This window comes from Miniopterus natalensis, chromosome 21 (genome assembly GCF_054644295.1).
Source record: "Miniopterus natalensis isolate mMinNat1 chromosome 21, mMinNat1.hap1, whole genome shotgun sequence".
In the NCBI taxonomy this organism is placed as follows: domain Eukaryota; kingdom Metazoa; phylum Chordata; class Mammalia; order Chiroptera; family Miniopteridae; genus Miniopterus; species Miniopterus natalensis.
The window spans coordinates 13,383,599-13,409,577 of NC_142101.1; the positions used below are offsets into that span (position 1 = coordinate 13,383,599).

Here is a 25,979-nt window from a genome sequence, read left to right on the forward strand (position 1 = left end):
TTCCTAACATAAACTACCAGTTATATACCCCCACCAACAGTGTGTAAAAATAACCATTTCCTACAACTTTGTCAACAGTGGATAACACCCATCTTTTAATTTTTGTCAATTTTATTGGCAAAGCATATTAGATTTTAGTTTTTATGTCCCTGATTATCAGTGAGGTTGATTTCAGCGATTGTATATTTCATCTTCTATAAATTGCCTAATCATGTTCTTTGATCCTTTTGCTATTGAAATGTTTTTCTTTTCTTTTTTTAATAGGAGCTCTTTATATGTGGTAGAAATTAATTCATTGTCCAATTATGTGTGTTGGTACTATTTTTCCCAGTCTTGTCATCTAATTTTCTTTTTTATATACAATGTTATAATTTTAATATGGTAAATTTAACTACCTTTTCCTGTATCGATTCTGAGGTTTTTGTCTTGCTTAGGTAGGACAATGTTTTGTTTTTATTTTTACCCAGTAATTCCTTTTTTTTTTTCAGTCTAGATTATAATTCTATTAATCTCCCATTAGTGTTGTTTCTCCAAGCAGTGATAAGGTGCGCCAAATTTTTTTTTTTTTTTTTTTTTTTTTTTTAAGAAATCAGTGTGTTAAACTCATTACCACCTCTATACATAAAATTTATGTTGAAGAAAGGAAATGAATAACAAAAAGAAACACAGCACCACTTTTCTCATTTTCCTCCATTGTGCAGTTAAAAAATTTCTGTATCTAAATGATTTGTCTCTATTTACCAACCCCCTAACCTTTCTCTTAGAAGTTGCCCTGTAGCTTTACATGTACTGTGTGCTTCACAGAAAGGAGAATACGACTCAGTGTCCCAGATGAAACGTCTGGTATCCTGGGGAATCTTACAAGGTGTTCAAAAGCTGAGTCTAGATTTGTCCAAAAGGAATTCATTGTGGCTGCTGGATCTTTGAATAACTCAGAGGCATAGACATGGGGATCAGATAAATCTGAGTTTGAGTTTCATCTCTACCCTTATCTAGCTGCGAGACCATGAACAAATAACTCAGCATCCTCTCTCAGCCAGTTTCCCATCTAAACTGTGGATAAAATAAGAGTATTGCTGGGGAAACATGGGGGTGAGAACACGTTTTGTACAGTGCTTGGCTGTACAGTAGTGACTAGTCAGGAAATGATCATTGTTATCTCTTTTGACAAAAGCTTTCATTCAAATTAGCAAATGTATTGTTTTGTATGGCCAAAAAAAAAGAATTGGTGATGTGTTTTTATTTTTGTTGTGGGCTGATGGAGCTGTTTCTTTCTTTTTAGACAGGAGCAAGTGTCCGGGTGGTGAATCAGCTACTTACAGAGATGGATGGTCTGGAAACACGTCAACAGGTTTTTATTATGGCAGCCACCAACCGGCCAGGTAAGACAGAAGTATATGAAACAGAAGCATCTAAAGACTTTCAGCATTCAGAAACAATACAGTTTACATGCATCCTGGTAAAGGAAGATTACATTTTGGAAATCCCTTTAGGGTTCATAAGTTGAAATAAAACTTTAGAAAGCTTTTGTGTAAACTACAATAAAAAACACAGTATTGCCTAGTTTGCATGGGTTTTTGTTTTGTTTCTGTGTTGCTGCTCAGAAAGTTCTCTTGTTGGCAGAGAACACATGTCACTTACACCTTTGACCACAGAAACCTGAATCTGGATTCACGTCCTATGGTTTCTCTCAAGCTTGTCAGAAACAACAATGAGACTCTTCATTGTATCTGAAGATTGAAGATAGGTTTTTTAAGGTTTTATACTGGAACCATGTCCTTATACCTGTGTTTTACTATTGTTTAAAATTGTTTACAAGCTTAAGCACTCAAAGAGGGATTTAGAAAAAGTCTCAAAACTTCAAAGGGGCCGGAGGTAGCTTTTACTATGGATCCTAAATTCTCTTCATATTGTTTAATACGTATGAGCCACTGTGTCATAGCTGCTCCTACATTGATACTTGTGTTAACTCTGATAGCAGTAATATGGTAATTTAATTCCTTAACTGGACTTACCAGTTTTCAAGCTGGTATAACTTTTTATTTCATTTAAGTTACTGTGAAAACTAAAACCTTCATGAATTACATGCCATTTTATTGTAAAATGAAAAGTTGAAAATTGTTATGTTTTATACTTTCACTCTAGTAATAATGAAATACTTTCTTTGGAATCAGACAGAACAAAGTTTGAGTCCTGGCTATAGCACTTCATATCTTAGTAACTTCTCTGTTTCAACCCCAACTGGTCTAACACCAGATAAGTGAATTATAGTTCAGTTTTGACCCTAACCATCTGGAGTTAGTGTCAGATCCTGCAAGTTAAGGAGTCAGTCCTCTTTAAGACTGCCCCCAACTTAGATGCCAGCCACAGAGGTATCTCCAGGACACTCACCTTTCTGACCAGCCTGCTACAGATTTAGGGGCATGACCCCCCTCAAGTTCAGTAATTCACTGGAATAACTAATAGAATTCAGGAAAGCACTGTATTTACAATTACAGCTTATTATAAGGGATACACATACAGGTAGGTCTTGGAGGGAGTGTGTAGTTTCAATGCTCTCTCCATGATGTGTCACCCTCCAGACACATCAGTATGTTCATAAACCAGGCAGCTTCATCTTGCTCACCATCATTTCTTCATCTGGGAAATGAAGATAATACCTAATTGGCAGGATTGTCATAAAGGTTAAGTGATATTAGCAATCCCACAATGTGTGCCAAGTAGCTATTTAGTAATTATCATTGTCACAAGTGCTTGTGGTAATAATAGGAGCAGTCATTAGGTCATGAAATCACAGTCTTCTTAGAAGAAACCTTGAAAGTCCCTCAGATTTGGACAGAATCACCTCCTACCTTTCCAAAGCAGATACACGTCTTTTCTAACAGATTTTAGGAAGAGAGTCTTTGGTCTGCTGTCTGGAATAACCTATCCTTTCTTGAACTCATCATTGGTCATGTTTGTTTAATGTAAATACCCTTTTAGTTTAATCTCTGTAGATTAGGAAATAAGAGGTCCTTCAGTGTCAGTAGGTTTCCGTTAAACCCTCTCCTTCGAAACAGTCCAGGCACATCACTTTTCCCCGTGGGTTTTCCCTGTGATCTCTATTCATCTGAAATTCTGTATAATGCTCCACATTGTCTGTAGTTGTAAAACCCAGAACTGAATATAATTGTCTGTGTTTAGTTTAACCAGTGATACAAATGACAGATGAATCATCATGTGGTATGTGTGTTCTGACCTTTCCAGTGTCCTTGAGTGTTGTCTTCCTGTCCACTGCACCTTACTCATCCCTGTTCTTCCATCTGAAACCCCATAGCATTGAAGGCTTGCCTACATTTACACATAGATGTTTTACATCTTTTTCACTTGCATTCATGCTTATTAGGCCAATCTGTTCCATTGTACACTATGCTGTGACATTCTGGTTGGATTGTTTATAACTTACTTTCTGGTCAGCTTTAAGAAATCCCTTCTTGACTGATGTTCTGGTCACCTATCGCTGACTGACAAACTCCTGCAATACTTAGTGCCTTAAAGTTGCCGTTTTTGCTTTGCTCATAGTTTTGTAGGTCAGGAATCCAGGAAGGGCTTATCCAGGTGGCTCATCTCTGACCCACATGCCATCAACTGGAGTGACTGGGCCAGAGAATCCCCTGCCAAGGGGGCTTCTTTCCTCATGTCTGGTGCCTTGGTGCTACTTGGCATGTCTCTCTGCCCCACACTAATTGTCACCTTCCAAGGCCTCTCCATGTGGCTCGGGCTTCCATTAACCTAGTTCTCTGGGTACTCTGACTTCTTACATGATAGCTGGATCCCAAGAGACCAAGGTGGATGCTGCCACTCCTAAAAGCAAGACCCAGGACAGGCAAATTCTGTTGGTCAGGATGGTGACAGGAAGGCGCAGATAAAAAGAAGAGGAGGTAGGAATGATGTCTCAGAACATTTACTCTCTCATTCATCAAGTATTTATTTTTGAGTATATGCCTGGTCCTGCTGAGCTTTGGGAACTCAAAGGTTAACGATTCAGAGGTTAACTCAGAAAAATTCTTTGCCTGCATATATTCTGATTTGGGGCTGGGGAACATAGGATAAATAATAGACAAATAAAATCAAGCCAGGTAGGAGGGTACAGAATGGCTGGTGGCTGGGGAGCGGAATCCTAATTTAGACATGGTCCCAGGAGGCTTCAGCAGAAGTGACGTGTGATTATTTCATGAACCCAAGTGGTGTGAAGAGTCAGGCGGTACAAAAGTCTGGAAGAGGAGCGCTCCAGGCAGAGAGCAAACAAGTGTAAAGGCCCGAGGCAAGAACAGATTTTGCCTGTTGGAGAAGCAGCAAGACATTGTTGTGTTCAGAGTGAACTGAGTGGTGGGGGCAGTGATGGAGAGATCACAGGGCCTTTTATGTCGCAACAAGGGGTGTGGATTTTAGTCTGCCATGATGGAGAGCCAGAGGAGGGTTTTGAGCAGGTTTCAACACTGTTTGTTCTATGTGGCTTAGTTGCTGTGAATTGACTAACTCCCTCAGAGAATGGCCGTAACAAGTCTCCATGGTTATAGATCCAATTAGTGTGTGGCATGAAAGAGAAGCCCACACAGGGAAACCAGATGGCACTGCAAAGCTTACTACAAAAACTGTCTTCTCTACCCAACCCCCCCCCTCCTCTGCCCAGAGGCAACCACTTGGAAATTCCTTGAGCTCTTTTTTCTGTATTTCCTCCATATTTTCAAATAATATGTTCAAACTGTTCTTTCTTACCAGTTTCACACACTGCCCATTAACTTTTTTCTAAGGTAGATGAAGATCGTTACCGTGTGTTCACCTTTTCTCCACTCCCTCAGCTTCACCCCTGCACCTTCTGTTCTCTTCACTCTTTCCCCCCAGTATTTCTGTATAGTTTTATCATAGCTTTGCCAAATCACTGGTCAGTGTTCACATTGCTTAGGACTATGTAAATATTTCTCTCTGCTCACCCAAGCATAAGACTATGATTCGGTTTCCCTTTTCACTTGACCTTGTTTTTCTTAGGGTCAATAACCCTCACTTTTTTCTTTGCTTTCTTTTCTGTGTTCCTATTCTTCATCAGATATGTTACACAAGTCAGTTTTATTTATCTAGATGATGTATCAATTTCATTTGATTGTTTGTTTGTTTCTAGTAACCTTCTGGAGCTTTCCACCCCCCTGCTCCAGTCGGGACTGGCTGCCTTCTAGGTCTGTGGTCTGTGGTAGAAACAGCTGTTATTTCAGGACTTTGCTGCTTTCCTTTTGCCCTTTGTTTTGCCCTTTGTTTCTGATCTTAACTCTCTCTTGGTTTACGCTCTCATTTTGCTAGAACTTATTTTTCAGTGGCTTTTCTAGGAAAGGTCATGTAGGAGGTAAAGTTTCTGAGTTTTTGTATGTTTGAAATTATCTTTATTCTCTTCTCATTGTTGATTGGCAGCCTGGCAGGGTATAGAATATGAATTGAAATCCCCCCCCCCACAATTTGTAAGCACTACTTTTTTCCTTTAAAGGTCTGTGTCATTCTGATTCTTTTTATGTGACTTTTTGTTTATTTGTTTTATGTGTGTACTTGGTAGATCTTAAACCTCCTGCATTGATCTTCTAAATTTCCTTTTTACTCCTATTTCCATCTCTGTCTTTATTTTTCTTCCTAATGTTTGAGGTACTGGTTTTTAGAAAGTAAATGAAAAGACTGTCCTCTCCCCATTCTACCTCTGGTTGCTCTAAAGAACTGTGACAGCCTTCTTCTGATGTGTAGTGTGCCAGGGTCCACACCCTGCTCTGGAAGTAAACCACTTCCCTGTGCTCAGCCTGAGGACATGGAGCTCCTGGTACAAATCACATCCAGACCACGGATGGCCTAGTTTTCATCTCTCTTACACACAGCTTTGCATTCCCTTCTTCAAATATATACCAGCTCCCGTAAAGGATGTTCTCAGTTGAGGAACTGCCTGTTCCCACTTAATTCCCTGTCTAGCTGGTTAAAATCACTCCTGCACAACATACAGAATTTATGAAACCCAGATAGCCACTCCAGCTTATTACTTTTCTTTCTGTTTCAGTAGCAATTGAGCATCCAGAAAGAGTTTCTGCCTTCTATATATGACTCAGTTGAAAAAATAATAAGTAAATTATGGTTTCTAAGCTTCTGGGCAGGGATTAGATTTGCACTTTTATATTGCAGAGATAGCTGTAGTTCAAGGTCTCTATCCATTGTAAGCCCTTAATTATTTGTCAGATGAAAGCGTGAATGACTGACAAAGAAGGTTTATTTCAGTATTTAGCCACTTAAGTTCCAAGTGAAATGTGTTCCCTCACCTATCTAGTCTGAATGGCCGTGGATCATGGTTGAATGCTCCTTGAAGCCAGTTGAACACTGACTTGATGCCATAGTCAGGCCTGTATATTTTGCCCTTTGGCACAGTACTGCCCTTTTAAAATTAACTTAGGCCCTGGCATCACCTCTGCTGACTTCTAGGTACCCTGGTACATAGTAGAACTCAGTAACTATTTGTTTAATGAATCATAGACGAGACCTACTTCTGTTTCATGAAGGCTGTCTGATCTTATAGTAATTTTCACTGGACATAGAGTCTTTTGTTAGTCTGAAGATCCAATTTTTGTAAAAAATAGCATTGGTGACATACGCAATATACCATAAATTTTACCCATTTAAAAAAAAAGCATGCAATTCAGTGGTTTTGAGTATATTTACAGAGTTGTAGAGCCATCCCAACAATCTAACTTTAGAACATTTCCATCACCCTAAAAAGAATTTGTGTCTGTTAGCAGTCACTCCCCATCCTTCCCCCCACCTGCAGCCTTGGGCAACCACTAGTCTACATTCCGTCTTCATAGATTTCCCTATTCTGGATATTTTATGTAAATGGAATTGTACAGTATGTGGGCTACTGTGCCTGGCTTCTTTCACTTTAAGTGATGTTTTCAGGTTTACCCAAGTTGTGGAATGTATAGACATCACTTCTTTTTATTTCTGGAAAATATTTCCTAGTGTGGATACACCACATTTTATTTATTCACCAGTTGGTGGACATTTAGGTTGTTTCTTGATATGAAGGGGTGTTCCTCTTTAGGCATCCGTCTCTTTTGTGAGTGAATGCATTTTGTCTTTAATGCTTTGGGGTTGTTGGTGACTTTCTCATTGCAAATGTAAGAATTAATATCTTGACTTTAACCTGAAATTCTGTCATTGACACAATTAGGTAGGGAACCAGTTGAGAAATGGAACTAATCTAACTGCAAGATGTTGTTTGTTTGTACCAGGTGATGCCTGGGGATGTGGAAACAATCTGAACATACTGTGTCATAGAGTTGACAGGATTTGCTAATGGATTGGATGTGGATGTGGGAGAGTAGAATCAAGCTTGACTCCGGGTGTTGGACCTGAAAAACTGGAAGAAAGAGTTGGCAGTAATCAAGATGGGAAAGACAGTGGTAGGGCCCTGTTTGGGAGGAGATGGGAAAAGATCAGGATCTCACATGGAGATGTTGGGTTTGAGCCAGCCTCTCTCACTTCCTAGAGCATCCATCCCTTGCATGTGTCTCTTCTAGATCCTGTTTTATTTAAGACACTTTTCTCCCTTCCTGTCTAGATATCATTGACCCTGCAATCCTGCGCCCAGGCCGACTGGATAAAACCCTCTTTGTGGGTTTGCCACCCCCAGCAGATCGTCTCGCCATCTTAAAAACTATCACAAAAGTGAGTAAAGGAAATGGTATATTTTTGTGTCCATTTCTCTTATTTTAAATACAGACAAGTAGTAATTCAGGATGCCTAATCACCTTCGTTTCTGCAACTTTAAATATTTCTCACCTTTGGGAAGATTTTTTTTTTTGGTGGTGGTTGGTTTTTGTTACAACTGCAGACAAATTCTTCTAACATCATAAGCGCAAATTGCCTTTAGCTTGCCCAAGTTTAGAGCCTGCTTCTTAACCTCATTTCTCAAAATTGAAATTAGTAAAAATCTTATAACACTGCCCTGCGAGTCAGTTATACTCATTTAGTCAAGTATCCAGTACTGTTTATTAAGAACCTGTTATGTGGAAAAGTATCAGTCTTTAAACCCTCAATGAAAAATAGTTTCTTCTCTCTGATTTAGAATGGCACGAAACCCCCAATGGACGCAGATGTGCATCTGGAAGCCATTGCTGGTGACCATCGCTGTGATTGCTATTCGTAAGGATCTCAGTGTCATGTTGGTTAATTCTCTGAGGCTCAGTTTCCTCGAGTGTCACATGAGGGAGAATGTTGTTGGAGGATTAGATCAGGTATCCTATGGAGCACTGAGCATGGGATCTGGGCCTCTTCTGCTCTTTCCTTAGAGGAGCAGCTCCCCCTGTGAGACTCTGAGGAATTCCTAAAGTGGGGCCTCCTCCATATGTTGGCTCTTGTTACTCAGCTACCCTGACCACCACTGCTGCCCATCACAAACTGTCCTGTCCTTCCAGAATACTGGTGACCAGTTGCCAAATTATTCAGGTGCTTCAGCATTTGAAAGAACATAATCCACAAGTGCTCATTTTCTAAGACTCAGAATTTATTTCACAGCACATCCATGCATGAACATCCACACATCCTATAGTAAAGGCAGGAAGTCAAACATTTCTGCCTTCAGCGCTCATGTTTCTGGTGCCAAGTAGTTTTTGTTGTTTTTTTCATATGTTTTCAAGGAAATTTGTTAACTTTCCCAGTTTTAGCACACAGGAAAAAATGAAACAAGTTTAACAGGAAGACATCTCTGGCTTATTTGAAAAGCTCTGTTGATTGTCCACAGTGTACTTGGGGTTCCTGATATTCCTTGTAGGGCAAGGCCTAATAATGGGCTTTCCCAAGCTGAGTCGAGAAAGGGGGTTTTTGTCTTTGAGGTCTTCAGAAGTCTGTTATTCAGCAATGTAAATTTATATCCAAGGAACACATCCCACTGGTGATAGCATAGGCACTCAGTTATTTCCAGTCCCTGTTGAAGAATTTCACATAACCACCTTGTATCAATATGACTTCACTTGAAACCATGCTGATTATTTTTAGGGAGTGTGGTCAGAGACAAAGTTTTATCTCCAGTTTTTTAATATATGGACCTTTAGGGCTCTGAGTGTCAATATTTGTTCCTACTCACATGAGAGAGATCCCGCTCTGGTCAATAACCTTGGCTCATTTAAGAAAGCAGGGATTGTCTCAGTGAAGGGGAAGTCAGCAGTGGTGGTGATGGGCAAATATCCTCCTTCCCTTTAAGGAGAGTGGACCTCTCCCCTAGTTGGGAATCAAATCTGTACCAGTCTGTAATTAAGTGAACTTACCACTACGGAAAAAAAGAGACTTAAGTGAGTAGTTTATAGCTTGCAGAAAAGATTTTCTCTGAGTAATGGAGGCAGCTTTGATGGCAGAATTCACCGTGGGCCAAATCTTTTGGATTACATCACATAGGGTGTTAGAATTCAGGTTGAATGGCGTACATTTTGTGTTTTAATGCCAAACCATGTTAGAACTGCACAGTTTGAGAGACACTATAATACTACAGCCTTCAGCTAAGGAAAGGAATGACTAGCCCAGCGTGTGTGTAATTATTAGATAATGTTACAACCCTAATGCTTTACAACAGAAACACTGGATTCAGTTAATAATTTAAACTCTGTGGGTCTTTAATTTTGTATATTATGTGGATTATCAACATTGTATATTAAATTAGGTTAATGTCTGGAAATAAGGTTGTTGTCCCAAATTCAAACTCTTTCTCAAAGAATCACCAAGAATTGGTCAAGATGTAATGTTGTGAAACACCAGTCAGCACCATTGTCTTCCAATGAACTCAAGAATCATGCAGACTCAGCATATTATTATAAGGAATAATTAAATGAAGGCTTGTTAGTTCTTGTCATATTTTAAGTGACTTACGATGTGTCTACTTAGCTTGAGCTTGAATCAAGTGCATCAAAGGCTTCCGAGCCTTTGTATTTTTCCCTTTTGAATGTGGAGCCATAAATGGCGTCTTATCTAGGCTTGTTTTGGACATTAGGTAATCAAGGAATGGGCCAGCACTTCAGCACAGGCCGCAGGGACAAAAGTTCACAGTAAATGTGTCAGTTTCTTTCTACTGATGATCTAAACTTTTTATATTAACATGGGTATCTAGAGCTATTACCATGGGACTGTTTATGATTCTTGCATGGTTTCCTACATGATTGCCTTTCTTCTGAAAGTTAGAAATATTTTATTTTATTTTTTTAAACAGTGGTTTTGTTGCTTTTTTTTTTTTTTTCTTTTAAACATATCTTTATTGATTTCAGAGAGAGGAAAGGTATGGGGGGGGAGAGAGATAGAAACATCAATGATGAGAGAGTCATTGATCGGCTGCCCAGCCCGCAACCTGGGCATGTGCCCTGACCGGGAATCGAACCCCGATCTTCTGGATCCTAGGTCGATGCTCAACCGCTGAACCACGCCCAGCCGGGCAGTTAGAAGTATTTTAATGAAAGCTAAAAGCTCTTTCCTACAGACTATAATTAGTTTATCCCACCTTTATTGGGCAGTTTCTTTTCTGACTTTAATGTGCAACTTAAAATAAAATTGTTCTCAGGCTTCTTTCTGGTCTAAATAGTATCTAAAAATAAATAAATAAGAATGCTTCTTTTATTACAGGGGCGCAGATCTCTCTGCTTTGGTGCGGGAAGCTTCTCTCTGTGCCCTGAGACAGGAAATGGCAAAACAGAAAAGTGGAAACGAAAAAGGTACAATGCTCTTTAGAGTCCCTCAGTTCTAATCAATTACCACTCTAGACACCTAAAACCACTGTTCACCTGAAATGTGATCATTTTCTAGCACCTCTTATTTGTGATATTAATACTGGTATTTTCTGATGAGAGCTTTAGAGACCTTTCAGAATATTATGTAACCTCTATGGCTGACAGTTATAATGATAGCAAAGTTACTTGGTGACCTCTAACAAACGTGTTAGACAAATGCTTAGGTTTAGGCAAGTTCTCCTTTAATGCTTAGAAGTCTCTCAAGTTATAAATTATAAATCACAAGAGTTAGAAGTTATGTCATAAATCACGACTAGCATACTTTACCCAGATGTATATGTTTGTGCATTTGCTCCGCAGGTGAACTCAGGATCAGTCAGAAGCACTTTGAAGAAGCTTTCAAGAAAGTAAAATCATCTATATCAAAAAAGGTAAGAAACTTCTAAATGGATAGAGGAAAGAGGCTAGAATGTAGACCAATAGATACGAACTCATGAAAACAAGCACAACGATTGCCTTTGTGGGAGTAGTCTTGAGATTTAATTTTGGGTATTTCTTAGAGACTGAAGCACAGACAATGAATGACCTCTTGTGTTTGTTTCCTCAGTCTCAGGATTCTTAATCAGTCTCATTCAAGTATTTGACTTACTGCACCCTTTTTAATAAATAGCTTCTTATCTTCTTGGACCTAGACTATTCAAACTAAGCACTAGGGACTTACCCATAAGTTTCAGGAAAGTAAAAATATCTTCACCATAAGGTCAGAAAAAGGTTTAAAAAATCATTTTTACTTTTTCTTGCATAAAATGCCAGGTTTTATGTGTTGTTTCTTTGTTGGGGCGTTGTTTGTAGTAAATTAAAACTGTTGCTATTCAGTGAAGTCCGGTAGCCTGACACTTAAAAAGAGAATTGGCAGGAAAATACCCAGCCCTGAGAAATGCCTGGGTTGGATACTGTTGTGATAAGTTTTGTTCACTTGGATATCTTTTGTTTCTGGTCTTCTAGAACTGTAATATGCCTTAGCCATGAGAACATGTTCATGGACTCTACTACAACTTCCTTTAAATCGTTAGCCCTTTATTACCCAGGCTCAGTATTTCTCATTATGATTATTGATTGAAAACGGTAAGTCAAAGTCCAAGCTGTTACATGAAATGGATTGCTGTGTTTCTCATTGTGATTATTGATGGAAAAACTAATTCAGCCCTGGCTGGGTGGCTTGGTTAGAGCATTGTCCCAATAGGCCAAGGTTGCAGGTTCAATCTCTGGTCAGGGCACATACAAGAATCAACCAATGAGTGAATAAATAAGTGGAACAACAAATTAATGTTTCTCTCTCTCTCTCTTTCTCCCCCCTCTCCCCTCCCTCTCAAAAAATCAATAAATAAAAATTAAAAAGAAAACTCCAAGTCAAAGTCCAGACAGTTATATGAAATGGATTGCTGTTTCAGTGCCTCCAGTCTTGGTCTAAAGCTCTAAGTTAGTTGACCATCCTTTAACTAAAAGAACCAGTTAAGAAGTTTGGGCTGGTGGTGGTAACTTTAGGCCCATGAGTTACTACTTCTTCAGCTACAGGGAAGTGAGAGTCTGCTGAGTCTGTCACCCTATTTGGAGAAACAGTAGTCGGCCTTGGCCTCGTAGGCATTTTTGTATATCAGCTCCTGTGGCTGGCCACAGAGCTGACTTCTCACCCTCACTGCCTGTTTTTATACTGTATATTGTTTTTATTTCACTGGACATCTTTGAATAAAACAGTCTTATTAATCAAATCATACATAGTTTGACAGTTAATATTACTGGCACTTTTCATTTTGATCAACAGGAAACTAGTTCTGTAAGTGTACTCTCAAAAATTTAGTTATTAAAAATTTTTTTAATTTGAAACTTTCTTCTAGCCTGAGTTTTGTGGCTTTTCAAGAGTGAGGGCATAGTGGCATAGCTTCACATTTGCCACTCTCATCCTCTAACAGTATTTTTAATTGAAATTTAATTTGCACAAGTACAGTTCCGTACATTTTAACAAATGTAACCAGCACCGCAGTCAATATAGAGGGAGCATGATCATCACTTCCGAAAGTCTGTGTGCCTTTGTGGTCGTCAGTCCTTCCCAAGCGTCCCTGTGGCTGGCCACGGAGCTGACTTCTGTCCTCACCTTCACTGCCTGTTTCAGAACTTTGTACAAATGGAATTGCACAGATACGCTTATTTCTATCTGGCTGCCTTCGCTACTGCAGTGTTTCTGAGATTCATGCCCGATGTTGTGTTTTTCAGTTAGTTGGTTCTTTCCCTTGCTGAGTAGTTTTCCATTACATGCACCTACCACAGTGTGCTTATCCTCTCACGTGCTGATGGACATCTGAGTTGTTTCTAGTGGTTTTAATGAAGAAAGGTGTCCTGAGAGTGTGTGTGTGTTGTGTTTATTTCTCGAGTAACCCGGGGAGGAGTTGCTGGGTGTTATGGTAAGTGTATGTTTAACTCTGAAGGAAACTGCCAACCTTTTTTCCTAAGTAGCTTTAGGAGAGCTCCTGTTTGCTCCACTGTCTCACCAGCACTTGCGTATTGTTTCATCTTTTCATTTTTAGCCATTCTCCTGGGTGTGAAGTGACACCCCATTGTGGGTTGAATGGGCATTTCCTAATGGCTAACACACTGAGCACATTGTCATGTTTGTTGGTCATCTGGGCATCTTATTTCATGTCCTTACCTTTTGCTCTTAAAAAATTGAATTACTTTTTCATTAGGCCATGCAGGTTCTCAGTTTATCCTGGATTGAGGTCGTTTATCGCGTGCACAGGTGGAGGGCTTCTGCTCCCCGTCTGCTGTTTACCTTTTGTTTTCTAAAGGCATCTTTTGAGGAACAGAAATTTAAATTCAGATGAAGTCCAGCTTATCATTTTCCCTTTATAGTTTGTGTGTTTCTGTTATAAGAAATCCTGACTATCCCATGTTGGCAAAAATGGCCTCCTTTGTTTTTTTCTACACGTTTTATACTTCTATTTTTTTATGTAAAGGTCTATAATTCATCTCAAATTAATTATTGAGTTTGATGTGAGGTAGAAGTCATGATTACTTTTTTCCGTGTGGCTATCTAGCCTCTCAGACATACTTAGAGAAATAGCGATTCCTCTGAAGTGAGTTAACATTAAATAGATGATCGGGAGATGTCTAACGGAAAAAGAAAGAAGAAAGGTATGTGAGTTCTGTCCCAGAGTCTGCAGAGCTAGTCTCTAGCTCTGAAATGTGAGGCCTGTTCTCAGCCAGGCGAATCTAGCTGGTACCTCTCTTTCCTTGGAGCAGCTGTTTCCCAGGTGCCACATGATGCTGAATTTGGGGTTGGATAGTAATAGCATGTAAGGTGGATTTGGTGTCCAGCAATTGGTTGATGTAACAGTAGGGTCTAGTTTAGAGTCCAAATGCGGACATTGGTCACCTGACCCAGTTATTCCTCCATAACTAGTTGAGGGTGAGAAGTGAGGACAGTGAGCAACATTTTTGCTGAGTCTCTACGTGTGTCCCTCATCTACTCCCACTCTGGCGGTACCAACCTGGTAGTTCCTATCCTATTTTCTAGTGAGAGGCTATGTCCTATTGTGGTCCAAAGGAGACTTAATAGGCTGGCAATTTGTTATGATAGCTAGCCCAGCAAATAAGATGGGCTCTTTTTTGCCAGTTGCTTTTTAGAATTCAGAATGTTCATTTCAGATGTGCCATCCACTTCAGCTGTGCTCAGCAAGGTGGAATCCTCTCGTCCAGAATGTGTCACTGCACAGACCAGCAGAGCATAACTTATTCTGCTGGTTTGGTTTTTTCAGGACTAACTGCTCACCAGTGACCTGAGGCTAGGTTAACTATTAATAAATGCTGAAAGCTTGAGATTATTTCCCCACGTATTTATTATCTCAAATTATAGTCTTTTTACTCCGCCTACATGGCATTGTTCCACTGTCAGGAAGCCAACCTCACTTAAACATAAACTACAGTTTTTTCTGTCCCCTGTAAACACCACACCATAGAAACTCCTGTTTTGTTAACTTGTTGATTTAGTGTTTTTCACACCCACCAGCCAGAGCACTGTGATTCTCTTCTTCACACCCAGGGTTACATGGTTCATCCATTTGCATGATTATTTCTGTCATGTTGACATGTATGAGAGAAAAACCTCCCCCTACCCGAAGTATTAACGGGTTGCCTAAGATCCCATTCTTCCATCTATCCATAAACATTTACCATGTACCTACTGTAAATACGCCAGACACTGTGCCAGATTCACAAGATATAAAATCACAGAAAACATGGTTCCTAATCTTTATGAGCAATTAAGAGTTGTATGGTAGGTAAGCGCTACCACAGATGCACATAGATACCTACTAATCTGGGCACTCAGGTCCATCGATGTTACATAATGGTTTGCAAGTAGCTTTTGCTTATGAGAAGGTATTGGCTGCAGGACAAAGACAGGGCAATGGATTCTGTTAAAAGCCTGTCTGACCCTATGATTCCAGACACCCCTCAGAAGGCTGCATGTAGTCTTAGCGATGCTGCTTGATTCTGGTGTATCCTTTTACCATCTTTGGTAGTCAGACATCTTTAAACCTTAAGCATTTAACTTCTGGAAATGTCCATAGTGAGTAGGAGGTTATATTTTATGTTCACCTTTGAAACCGTTTGAGAGGTACTTGAAAAATCACTGAAATAAATATGTAGTTTATTTTTAAAAATTATCTTCCAAACCAGAGGTGCCAACCTTAAGTGCAGTCTAGGAAATGGTTTTCATTCTTAAATGGAGTGTTTACCTCTTTTCTGTGCTTCAGTGTTCTGATTTCTTAGAAATAAATCTGTTCTGCCTTTATTTGTCTCAGGATTACCAAATTTAATGGTGGTAAACTTTTTTTTTTTTTTTTAAATATATCTTTATTGATTTCATAGAGAGGAAGGGAAAAAGAGAGAGATAGAAACATCAATGGGAGTCATTGATCGGCTGCCTCCTGCATGCCTGCAACTGAGGCTCAATCCCACAACCTGGGCATGTGCAGGACCTGGAATCGAACCTCGATCACCTGGATCATAGGTCGATGCTCAACCACTGAGCCACACCTGGCCAGGCGGTAGTAAACTTTTTAAAAGTCAAAAACATTGTGTATATGGAAGAACATATTATTGCTTGCAATTTCTGCAAATGTTTTTAAACTATCTACCTCTCCATATTTTCCATATATTCTATCTTCTTGTCTCTTCTCAGGATCAAGTGATGTATGAAGCTCTGAGGCAGTCCCTTGGCCAGTGATTTCCCAGCAGTGGGCCATGGAGGAGTCCAATGCGTCAGCCTGGCAGGGAAGCCCACCTGCTCCGAGCCGGCACTTTCAGCTTGGCAGATTTGGTCTCATGTAAGCATTTTATTCTCAAATTAACGAGGCCAAGTCGGAGTTGAAGATTTCTTCCCATCTGGTCAACCTTGCATGGAAACAGCCTACCGCCTCTAAGAGAAAAAAAAAAAAATTGAACTGCCAAAATAAAATAACTGATGCTTTTTTAAAATAAAATTTTTATTTTGAAACAATCTCAACTGTACTGTGGAAAAGTTGCAATTACAGTAAAAAGAACTTTCCGTGTATATTTCCTACGCACCAAGATATTCCCCTGCATGACCCACCATCAGAGTCAGGGAATCGGCAGTGACCAATGCTGCCATCTCATCCGCAGGCCCCATTCCATTTCTCCAGTGGTCCCAATAATGTCCTTCATAATCAGAGGGTCCGGTGTAGAATTAGCTGTTGTTATCAGTTGCTATTTCTCTTTAGTTTCCTTAAAGTCTGGAACAGCTCCTCTGTCTTGACTTTGGCTACTTCTGAAGGATGCAGGCAGCTTCTTTGTAGAGGGCCCTCAATGTGGATTCCTCTGAGGTTTCCTCTGATGAGACTTTATGCACTTTTGGGAGGAGTTTCATGAAGTGATGCTGAGTCCTCATTGCATCCTGTCAAGAGGCATGTTATCTCGAGTTGCCCCATTCCTGAGGTTGTCCACTTTGACCACCTGATTAAGGTGGTTCTGCCAAGCTTCTTGCACTATAAGATTACTTTTTTCCTTAAGGAAGTATTGGAAACTATATAAATAGTCTATTTCTCATCAAACTCAAGTATTACCATGTTTTCAGTGTGTTGTTACCCATTACAATCATTACATGGTGTTCAAATTTGCCCCTGGTTTGGGAGCTCCTTCACAGTGGCCTCTGGGTGCCTTTGATGAACCACCTGCTGATGCTTCCTGAAGGGTTTAATTCGTGTCGTGTCTAATCTCATTCCCCACTCATGGTGTTGCTCATGGTATATTCCGAGGCTGGATAGGTGGGTTTGGTTATCTAGGTTTTTTCCTTCCCAGATTTCTGCTCCACCTCACTCTACAAAAATTGTTACGCTTTTTTTTTCATATTAAATTTTTTTTCCTTTTATTGAATTTATTGGGGTGATACTGGTTAACAAAATTCTACAGGTTTCAGGTAGACAATTCTACAACACATCTGTATACTGTATGGTGTGTTCACCACCCCCAGTTATGCTACTTTTAAGAATGTCATTGATAAAATGGGGAAAGCATTACTACATAAAAGCAAATCAGGTAAATAAGACAGTCCTTTTTTTCAGGGAGTTCACAGAAGGATACAAACATCTAAACAGAGTATGACAAGGCCCAGTGGAGAGAAGGGTGCACAGGGCCGCAGAGGACGCAGCACCGAAAGAAAAAGCATATCTGGGCTGTGTCCAAGAGATAGATGATCACGACTGAAGAGAGAATTAAAACCGTCTGTGTGTTTCCTTAGCATGTGGACGGGGCAGTCCAGCCACACTGGCAGGTAGTGCTCACCCCTGAGAAGAGGAGGGAGACAGCAACATTTGTTCCAAAGAACTTTTTCTTAGGTGTGGCGGTGAAAAGTCCACGTTGTCTTACAGCCAAGGACATTCCATCTTTCAAGAGCACAGTAAGTCTTAAGCTGGAAAGACCCAAATTCATCAGCTTCCATCCCTCCTCTTTGCTAACACCCGCACTTCCTCGCACAGAACTCATCGCCCAAGCTACAACTCAAGAATCATCATCAGTTCTGCTGGTAACCAGTCATTTACTATTTAGAAATGTGTCTGACATCTGTCCCTTCTATTGTTCCAACAGACACTGACCTAGTTCGGGCCGTCACCACCTTTCCTAACATGTACTTGGCCTCCTAGCTCATCTCCTGTTCCCATCTCACACACACAAGCAGGGCTGCCTTTACTCAGCTTAACGGCCTAAACTCAGCCTAACTACACGTGGACTTTTGCGATCTGATATCAACCCTCCTTAGCACCTGTCCCACTGCCTTTCCCCCAAGTGGGTTTATTGCCATTCCCATGAAGCCCCATGTTCTCTCAGCCTTTACTCACAATGTCCCCACTACCCAGAATGCATCCTGCCTACCACCAAACACAGAGCCCATTTCCTGGCTTGAAATGCCACTTCCTGAGAAGTTTCCCTGTCCCTCCCTCTGCCTGTTGTGCTGTCCTGGACTGTGGCTCTTACGTTAGATCAGCTCTATTTATGTACCAGATTGAGCTTCTCCGTGATGGAGTCCCTACTCATTTTGACATCTATAGCACTTGACACATAAGAACAAAACAAAACTTTTTAATAACACAACTGAATCGCCTAATGGCACAAAGCACAATTAGCATTGGGGAGATTTTATTTTTAATGAAAGTTTATTGTCACCGTGGCCAATGTGGCTCTGTTGAGCATCGTATCATACATCAAAAGGTTGCTGGTTTGATTGCCACTCAGGACACATGCCTGGGTTGCAGGTTTGATCCCCCAGTAGGGGACATGCAGGAGGGTATGTTTCTCACATCGATGTTAAAAAAAAAAAAAAAAAGTTTATTGTACAAAATTAAGGCCTTCACTTTTCATAGTTCACTGAGGCTAAAGAAAGATGATACTTTTTTAAAACCTACACAAAAATTTCACTTTCACTTCTCCCCACCCCCAACTATTAAAATGGCCTGACCAAATGTTATCAAAACAAACACTATAAGTAACACTAAGTCCTTTAAAGAACTATCCCAAATGTTATTTCTTGGCATAGGTGATCATGGCACAGGGCAGTGGGACCTTAAATCCTCGTAAAGCTTCCCTGGAAGCTCCAGGCTGTCCATCGCCTTCAAATTCAACAACTGCAATGTCATGCCTCCCGGCTACCAAACGTATTTCCTTGAAACCAGGGAACTGATTAAGTAGCATGGATAACATCATCTCATTAGTTTCTCCTGGTAAATTATTAAGGAATAAAATAGAGTTTGAAGGGTAATCAGGGCCCTGAGGATCTGGCGTTGCAGTTCCTCGAGTGTTAGCTGAATGGTGCTCCCTGGCCAGGCATCTTCTTTGCTGTCATCACTGTCCGTCCCACAGTTTTGCCTTTTTTCTCAGCAAAGATGCCCCACATTTTAGATATCAAATCAGAATCTGGTTTTGTGTACTGGATGGATATTTTTTCCATTGCTTTTCAAAGAGAGTGGAAGGGGGAGAGAGAGAAATATTGATGTGAGAGAGGGACATTGACTGGTTGCCTACTGCAACTGAGGCATGTGCCCTTGGCCGGAATCACACCCGCGACCCTTCAGTCCAAACCGGCCAGGGCCCCAGTTCTTTAAGTACAACAAAGGCTTGCCCTTCATCTTCATGGTCTTTAAAGCCACAATAGCTACCACAAGGCCAAACTGAGAAAACAGGGCATGCAGGGATCGCTTCAATTCCTTCTTAACTTTGTCATTCACGTTGTTGATATAAATGGCATGGTTTGGTCTGATAGCCATCTTTTGGGCTAAGCTGTTCAGATAGCCAGAGGCTGTTGCGATATCCCATAAGAACTGAACGTTGGGGGATTTGATGGAGACTTTACGTTGTTTCTGCCCCAGGTACCTACCAAACTGGGACTTCACAGCTCCCTAAAGAGAAACCAGCAAAGCTTTGGAGGTGGGGCGTCCTCTGGTATTCAGTTACTCCTGGAGTCCCTTTAGCAATACTTTTCCCTGGCTATGCCCAAATTAAACTGTTTCCTAAGAGCTTGGCCTACAAGAGCATTCTCCAGAACAAAAGCTTTAAAGGGGAGATTATATGTATTTATTACAACTGAAATTCTAATTACCTTCTCCTTTTGCACCGGACAGGAAAACCTGCTCTCCTACGCTGCCTGACCAGGAGTGAGCCTGGTAAGTAGACAATGGGTTCTTCTTTTCATACCCCAGCTAGCTTCACTGGCTTGGACTTTCTTGAAATTAATATTGCAGAAAGATAGACAAATTTCACAATAACTGAAAACTTTACAAGCTGAGCCACTGAGTGAGGGAAATAGCTTAGTTCAGGGAGCTCTAGAAATGCTGCTTTGTAACATATAAGGAAATCTGTTTATTTAATTAAAAAGTCCTCTCTGAAAATGGGATCAGAAGCTAATTGATTCAGCAAACACTTCTGAGCACCTACTTCATGCGGGCTTTTTAAAAATTGTCTTTTTTGTTCTCAGCTCTCTAAGAACTTGGATGTGGAAGGAATGTTCAGAATCTCTAATCCTTTAATGGATTATAGTTTGTAGTCCATCTTAGATTCATTTATTAAAAATGAACTTATTACCCGGCTGGAGTGGCTCAGTTGCTTGAGTGTCATCCTGTGCACCGAAAGGTTGCTGGTTTGATTCCCGGTCAGGGCACACACCTAGGTTTCAGGTTCAATCCCCTTTAGAGGCACATATGGAAGGCAACTGGTAGATGTTTCTCTCTCACATCAATGTATGTCGCTCTCTCTTTCTCTCTCTCTCCCTCTCTCTTTCTCTCTTCCTTTCTGTAAGCATGTCCTTGGGTGAAGGTTAAAGCAAACAAACAAAAAATGAACTTATGTGTGCCCACTTTAGTTTACACCCTGCATGGCACAGGTGGCATGGGATGGGGAAGAAGAGGAAGGTGGATTTATAAACATGATCTTCCTAATATATCAGCTAGACATACAGTATCTTCATTTTACATTTGAGAAAACTGAGGCTCAGAGAGGTTAAGCAGCTTGTCCTTGGTCACACAGCTAAATGGCATCTGGGGATTCAAACTCAAGACTGTTCACGCTAAAGCGTTTGCCATTTTTCACATCCTCCTGGCTTCTTTGGCAGGAAGTGGACTTCTGTGTCAACGTCTCCTGGGGAACCACTAAACTGTTCTGCCTACATTACATGTGACTTGTAGTAATAACCATCTTTGTTAGGTAGTGTATATGTTTCTTTTCCTTGAACTCAACCAACTAGTATCAGAAACCTACACAGCAGCCAATCAGTAAACTTTGAAGTTGGGAGAAACAGAGGCATGTCTGGTCAGCCCCTGGAGAGGGAGAGAACTGCCAGCCATGAGGACTCGCTGCCTCCTGCATCCCCAGCCTCCTCAGCACCCAGAAACAACTTGCAGTGTCCTGTGAGGCTAACATGCTGCCGTGATGGGAGCCCCCCTGCCCAGGCTTTATGTCCAGGTTCCAGGCCTTAAAATTCTGGTTGCACCAGCGTTGCACCACCCCACCCTCACCCTCACCCCCAATATCTGCACCTGTGCCCAGGGCCTCGGGTTTTCTGTTCACTTCTTCCTGATGACCTTCCAAGCATGTGTCAGGGCAAACCTAAGTGCCAGGCTCCATTCTTGGCCCTCCCTGTTTTCTGAGACTCTGTCCACTTGGATCATTTCTACTGAGTCCAGATCAGAACATCCCAGCAAAGTGAGGGTGTGTGTAAACCAAGGAAAAAGAAACACACAGAACAGAGGGGTCCCGCACAGGAGGGAGGGTACAGGGCCCTTGGGGAGGATGGCTTTGCCCCAGACCAACAGGGCCACCAGTCCAGGCTACAGCAGTGACTCAGAAAACGGACGTGTTAAGGGTTATAGTCACATAGCCCTATAGCCGACCGTTCTGCGGTCTTTTGAACATGAAGACAATGTCCAACGTGTGCCTGGTTCTGTTGGTTCACTGAAGTTCACACTTTGCTTCCCAGAGCACCTGGAAACACTGATTCCACTTCAGACACAGCTGCTTTTCCAGCCTCCAGCAGCCAGGGTGAGTGTGGAGGCAGAAACGCCAGAGCAACCCACTCCCTCTGATCTCGTGTCTGCTGGACAAGTGGCACCTGGTTCACACTGCGCCCTGCCACCTGCCCTCAGAGGGGCCCTGGTCAACCCTAAGGGAAGCTGAAGCCAGACCCTGCTCAGGCTGCCTTGGGGCACCATGCGTCCAATGGGGACAGTGTCCCCCTTGCCCTGCAAAGGGAGGTTTGCTCTTGCTGCTCAGCTTTTCATAATGAAACAATGGTGTTTTTTTTAGAGACCCACACATAGGTAAGACAATTAAAAAGAAATGCAAGTGTGGCTCAGTTGGCTGAGCATTGTCCCATGCACCATGAGGTTGCTGGTTTGATTCCAGGTCAAGAGCACATGCCCGGGTCGTGGGCTCAATCCCCAGTAAGGAACATGTGGGAGGCAGCCGATTGGTGTTACGCTCTCACATTGATGTTTCTCTCTCTCCTTTTCCCTTCCTCTCTCTCTAAAAATCAATAAACTTTTTTTTTTAAAAGTTCTATGTGGATTTTCAGCTGTGCAGGGAGTCGGTGCCCCTAGCCCGCTCATTGTTCAAGTGTCAGCTATATACAACACGGCATTGATATCGACAGGCTTTGTACCTTTGACCAATACCTCCTACTTCCCCCTCCCTTATTCTGTTTCTATTATGATTCCTTAAACTACACACAGACATTTTATACTCCTTTCTGTATGACACATTTCACAATAAAAACGTGTAGTGTCAAGGGTTCCTTTTGGGAAAATTGACTTTCAACTGCAATAATGGGCTGCAGTAGGAGTGATTCAGCTCTAAATTATGGAGATAATTTTCTGTGACGGGGCAAAGCCTCAGTCAAGCAGAAAGCAAAAGCAAGGGCTCTGGATGTGAGCTTTGGCCTCCTGCCAGCCTGACTCACTGGGGAATGAGCCCGACCTTGGGAACCTGTGCAGTCCAGACACACATCGGTGCCTGCATCGCACTCAAGATGGAATCTGTTGAGAGCTGTTTCAGAAAAAACAAACAAACAGCAAAGCAATTACTTTTGTCTCCACAGCCTCCCATCCCTCCTTTTTTTTCTTCCCCTGCAGCTGAGTCCAGTCAGTTGGCTGTTTGGTGAGTTCACAACATTTAAATTTAAATTTTCTCCTATAGCCCAGCCGGTATAGCTCAGTTCTTTGAGCATAGTCCCATGGACCTAGAGGTCGCTGGTTTGATTCCCCGTTAGGGCACATGCACGAGTTGGGGGCTCAGTCCTCAAAAGGGGGGTGCAAGAGGCAGCCGATCCATGTTTCTATCTCTCCCTCTCCTTTTCTCTCTCTGAAATCAATAAAAACGTATTTTTAAAAAATAAAATAAAATTTACTCGTGTAGAGCCTCACAGGGCCTTTTTTTTTTTTAATCTGCTTTTTTTCTTTTTTTTTCTTTTTTTTCTACCTGCTTCTTCTGAGCTGGAGGGAGGCATTCTGAAGTCGAAAGGCAGTACTGATTGGCCTAGGCAAGAACATTTGTGTGATTATCAGTAAAGGGGACAAGGGACAAGTGCCAGGAGCCCTTACTACCACTGCTTAGCATGTAATACAGCTTCGGGGGAAAAAGGAAAGACTGGGAATTACATTAGGTCTCAAATCTTGAAGGATTCTACATTTATTTTCACTTGGGGCCTATAACAGGTTCAGATAGATTAAAATCAAGCCAAGTTGATGTTAGGTGGGGCTAATGATTTTTTAATTGGCATCAGGGCTCAATAGATATGGTAATTTGCAGTCCACTTGTAACTCGAAATTAGAACCTGAAGGGCAGCAATGTAAGTGGGAGGAGAGATTTCATTATTTCCTTGGGCAAATATTTATTTGTGCTGGTTGCTGGAAGTTCAGCTCTGAGCCAAACCGTACTCTCTGCCCCACTGGCCTTTCCTGGGAGCTGGGCGAGGAGGGCACAGAGTCCATAAATCCAAGTACATATATGCTCACGTAGACACACACGTCACATATTGCAAGTGGTGAGTGCTGTGCCGAGAAAGCAAGGTGAGGGCTGGAGAGGGCTGCTTGTGTGGGTCTGTGGGTCAGGGGTTATTTTACATGGACTGGTCAGGAATGAAGTAAGAGTGAGCCCTGCAGGGTGACTTCTGCGCAGTCTGCAAGGTCAGGGTGGAGGGTAATGTGCACGTGGCTCCTGTTCCTAGTGGCTCCTTACTCCAACCCACATGGGCACGTAACTGAAATGCCCATCAGTCCGAGGAGGAAAAACTGTGGAATTTACTCCCCGCTTTGCCACTGTCCCTGAACATTCTGCCAGCTTATTCATCAGAACCATAAAAAAAATGACACCTGCCCTGGCCAGTGTGGCTCATTTGGTTGGAGCATTGTCCTGTACACCAAAAAGGTTGCAGGTTTGATCCCCAGTCAGGGCACATATGGGAGGCAACCAATCAATGTTTCTCTCCCACATCAATGTTTCTCTCTCTCCCTCCCTCTCTTTAAAAAATCAAAAATATATGCGCCGGTGAGGATTTAAAAAAATAATGATGATGACACCTGGTCAGCCTCTTCCTGGTTGATGGGCAGCCCCCTAACACATGTTCAAGCCTCGTAACAGGCCAGGTGGATGGCCTTACAATGACACATCTCTCCTCCTCACTGCATGGGAAGCCTCTCCAGGGCAGAGCGTCCCTGCATTGCACCTGCCACAAGCTCCGTCTGTGGTGTGGATGTCCCATAACCTATACGGGGGGTGGGGGTGGGGGGTGTGCAGAGCAGTCCGTGTGTCTGCAGGCCTGGCGGTCCCCCAGATCACCACCAGGAGGCTGAGGTCATTGCCACAGGCCATTACCAGAGTCTGTGTGTGAGCCACCTGCCTTCACATGTCTTAATTCATCCAGTTGCACAATAACCCTGGGAAGCGAGGCAAGACTATTATCCTCTATTTTCAGATGAAGACAGTGACCACAGAGAGTGGAAGGAAATTGCCTGCAGCAAGAGAGGGGCAGAGTCAGGCAGGTGTTAGCTACTGAATATACCTTCTGTAAGGAAACAAAGAACAATGATGAGAAGTTTAAAGGCCTAAGGTTGAATGCTACAAGTGTAGTCACCGGGCAAAAAACCAGGTCACTCATGAAAGGAGAGAGGACTTCAGTACTGGCCGTGGGAAAGCACAGTAAAGGCAGAAGCGTGCGGTGACCATCTGAGGTGGGGAGCAGTGTTTAATACACTCGTGGATAGCTTTGCTCAGTGTACTGTTCTGTTTCTAAGGGAATTCATAGAAATGCAGAGAGAGGTAGCAAATCGGTATACCAGTCATCCACAATCCCGCTTCTCAAAGACCGTTTTTCAAGCATTTGCCTCTAAGTTTTCCTCTACTCAGATGGGTTGAGGTGATTTTTTTTCTGGCCCTAGAGCCAGAATCCTTTTGCCTTGTTTCCCTGGGAGTCACCACCCTGTAGGTAAGAAATACCTGCTGTTAGAAACACCCACAGGGAAGGTCACTCACAGCTTTGAAGGAAGCCCCGGCCTTTCTCAGGCTATTCTGATTGTTGGAAGGCTTTTCCATCTTTAAACCTTGACCCAAGACTGCAGGTGTGGGCTGATCATTAACAGAGGATGCTGGGTAGGTAACCCAAGATGCATTACATTTCTTCTTTGTCTTTTTAAAAACATCTTCTTTGCAGTCAGTAAAAATATCCAGGACTTTGCCTACATGAACTGTTTGATATCATTTGTCCTAGTCTGCTACAGCTGCTATAACAAAATAGCCCAGACAGGGCAAGTTAAATCATGGAAATTGATTTCTCACAGTTCTGGAGGCTGAGAAGTCTAAGACCAACATGCTGGCGAGGAAGGTTTCATCCTGCGGCCTCTTATCTAGGCTTGTCGCGGCCACCACCTTGCTGTGTAGCTAACAGGACCTCTTTGTATGTGTGGAGAGAAGCAACTCTAGTGTCTCGTCTGATAAGGGCACTGATTTTATCATAAGGGCCCCACCCTCCTGACCTCATCTAAAGAATATTTCCAGAGGCCCCACCTCCTAACACCATCAACATATGAATACTGGGGGGGGACACAAACGTTCCATCCGTGACAGCATTCCAGGTCCCCCGCCCTTCATCAAGAAGGGGTG

At 42.0% G+C, this 25,979-nt stretch overlaps 1 protein-coding gene and 1 pseudogene across 5 annotated transcripts in view; one reads left to right on the forward strand and one right to left on the reverse strand.

Moving 5' to 3' along the window:
- Positions 1–18,057, forward strand: part of NVL (nuclear VCP like) — a 44,215-nt gene extending 26,158 nt beyond the window's left edge. Inside the window, exons 18-24 of one of the 5 annotated variants that reach the window (XR_015716291.1) lie at positions 1,283–1,382; positions 7,619–7,725; positions 8,126–8,202; positions 10,663–10,751; positions 11,127–11,197; positions 16,006–16,150; positions 17,405–18,057. Coding sequence is in view for 4 of the 5 variants with exons in the window: in XM_016221202.2 (XP_016076688.2) it covers positions 1,283–1,382; positions 7,619–7,725; positions 8,126–8,202; positions 10,663–10,751; positions 11,127–11,197; positions 16,006–16,050 (489 nt within the window). In the remaining variant the exon portion in view is untranslated. Of the gene's footprint in view, positions 1–1,282; positions 1,383–7,618; positions 7,726–8,125; positions 8,203–10,662; positions 10,752–11,126; positions 11,198–16,005; positions 17,302–17,404 lie in introns of those variants that run through there. The other 4 variants (XM_016221202.2, XM_016221203.2, XM_016221201.2 and 1 more) reach the window with 4 other exon arrangements.
- Positions 18,058–18,857: 800 nt separating this feature from the next.
- Positions 18,858–19,600, reverse strand: LOC107543587 (U2 small nuclear ribonucleoprotein B'' pseudogene; annotated as a pseudogene).
- Positions 19,601–25,979: the final 6,379 nt, after the last annotated feature.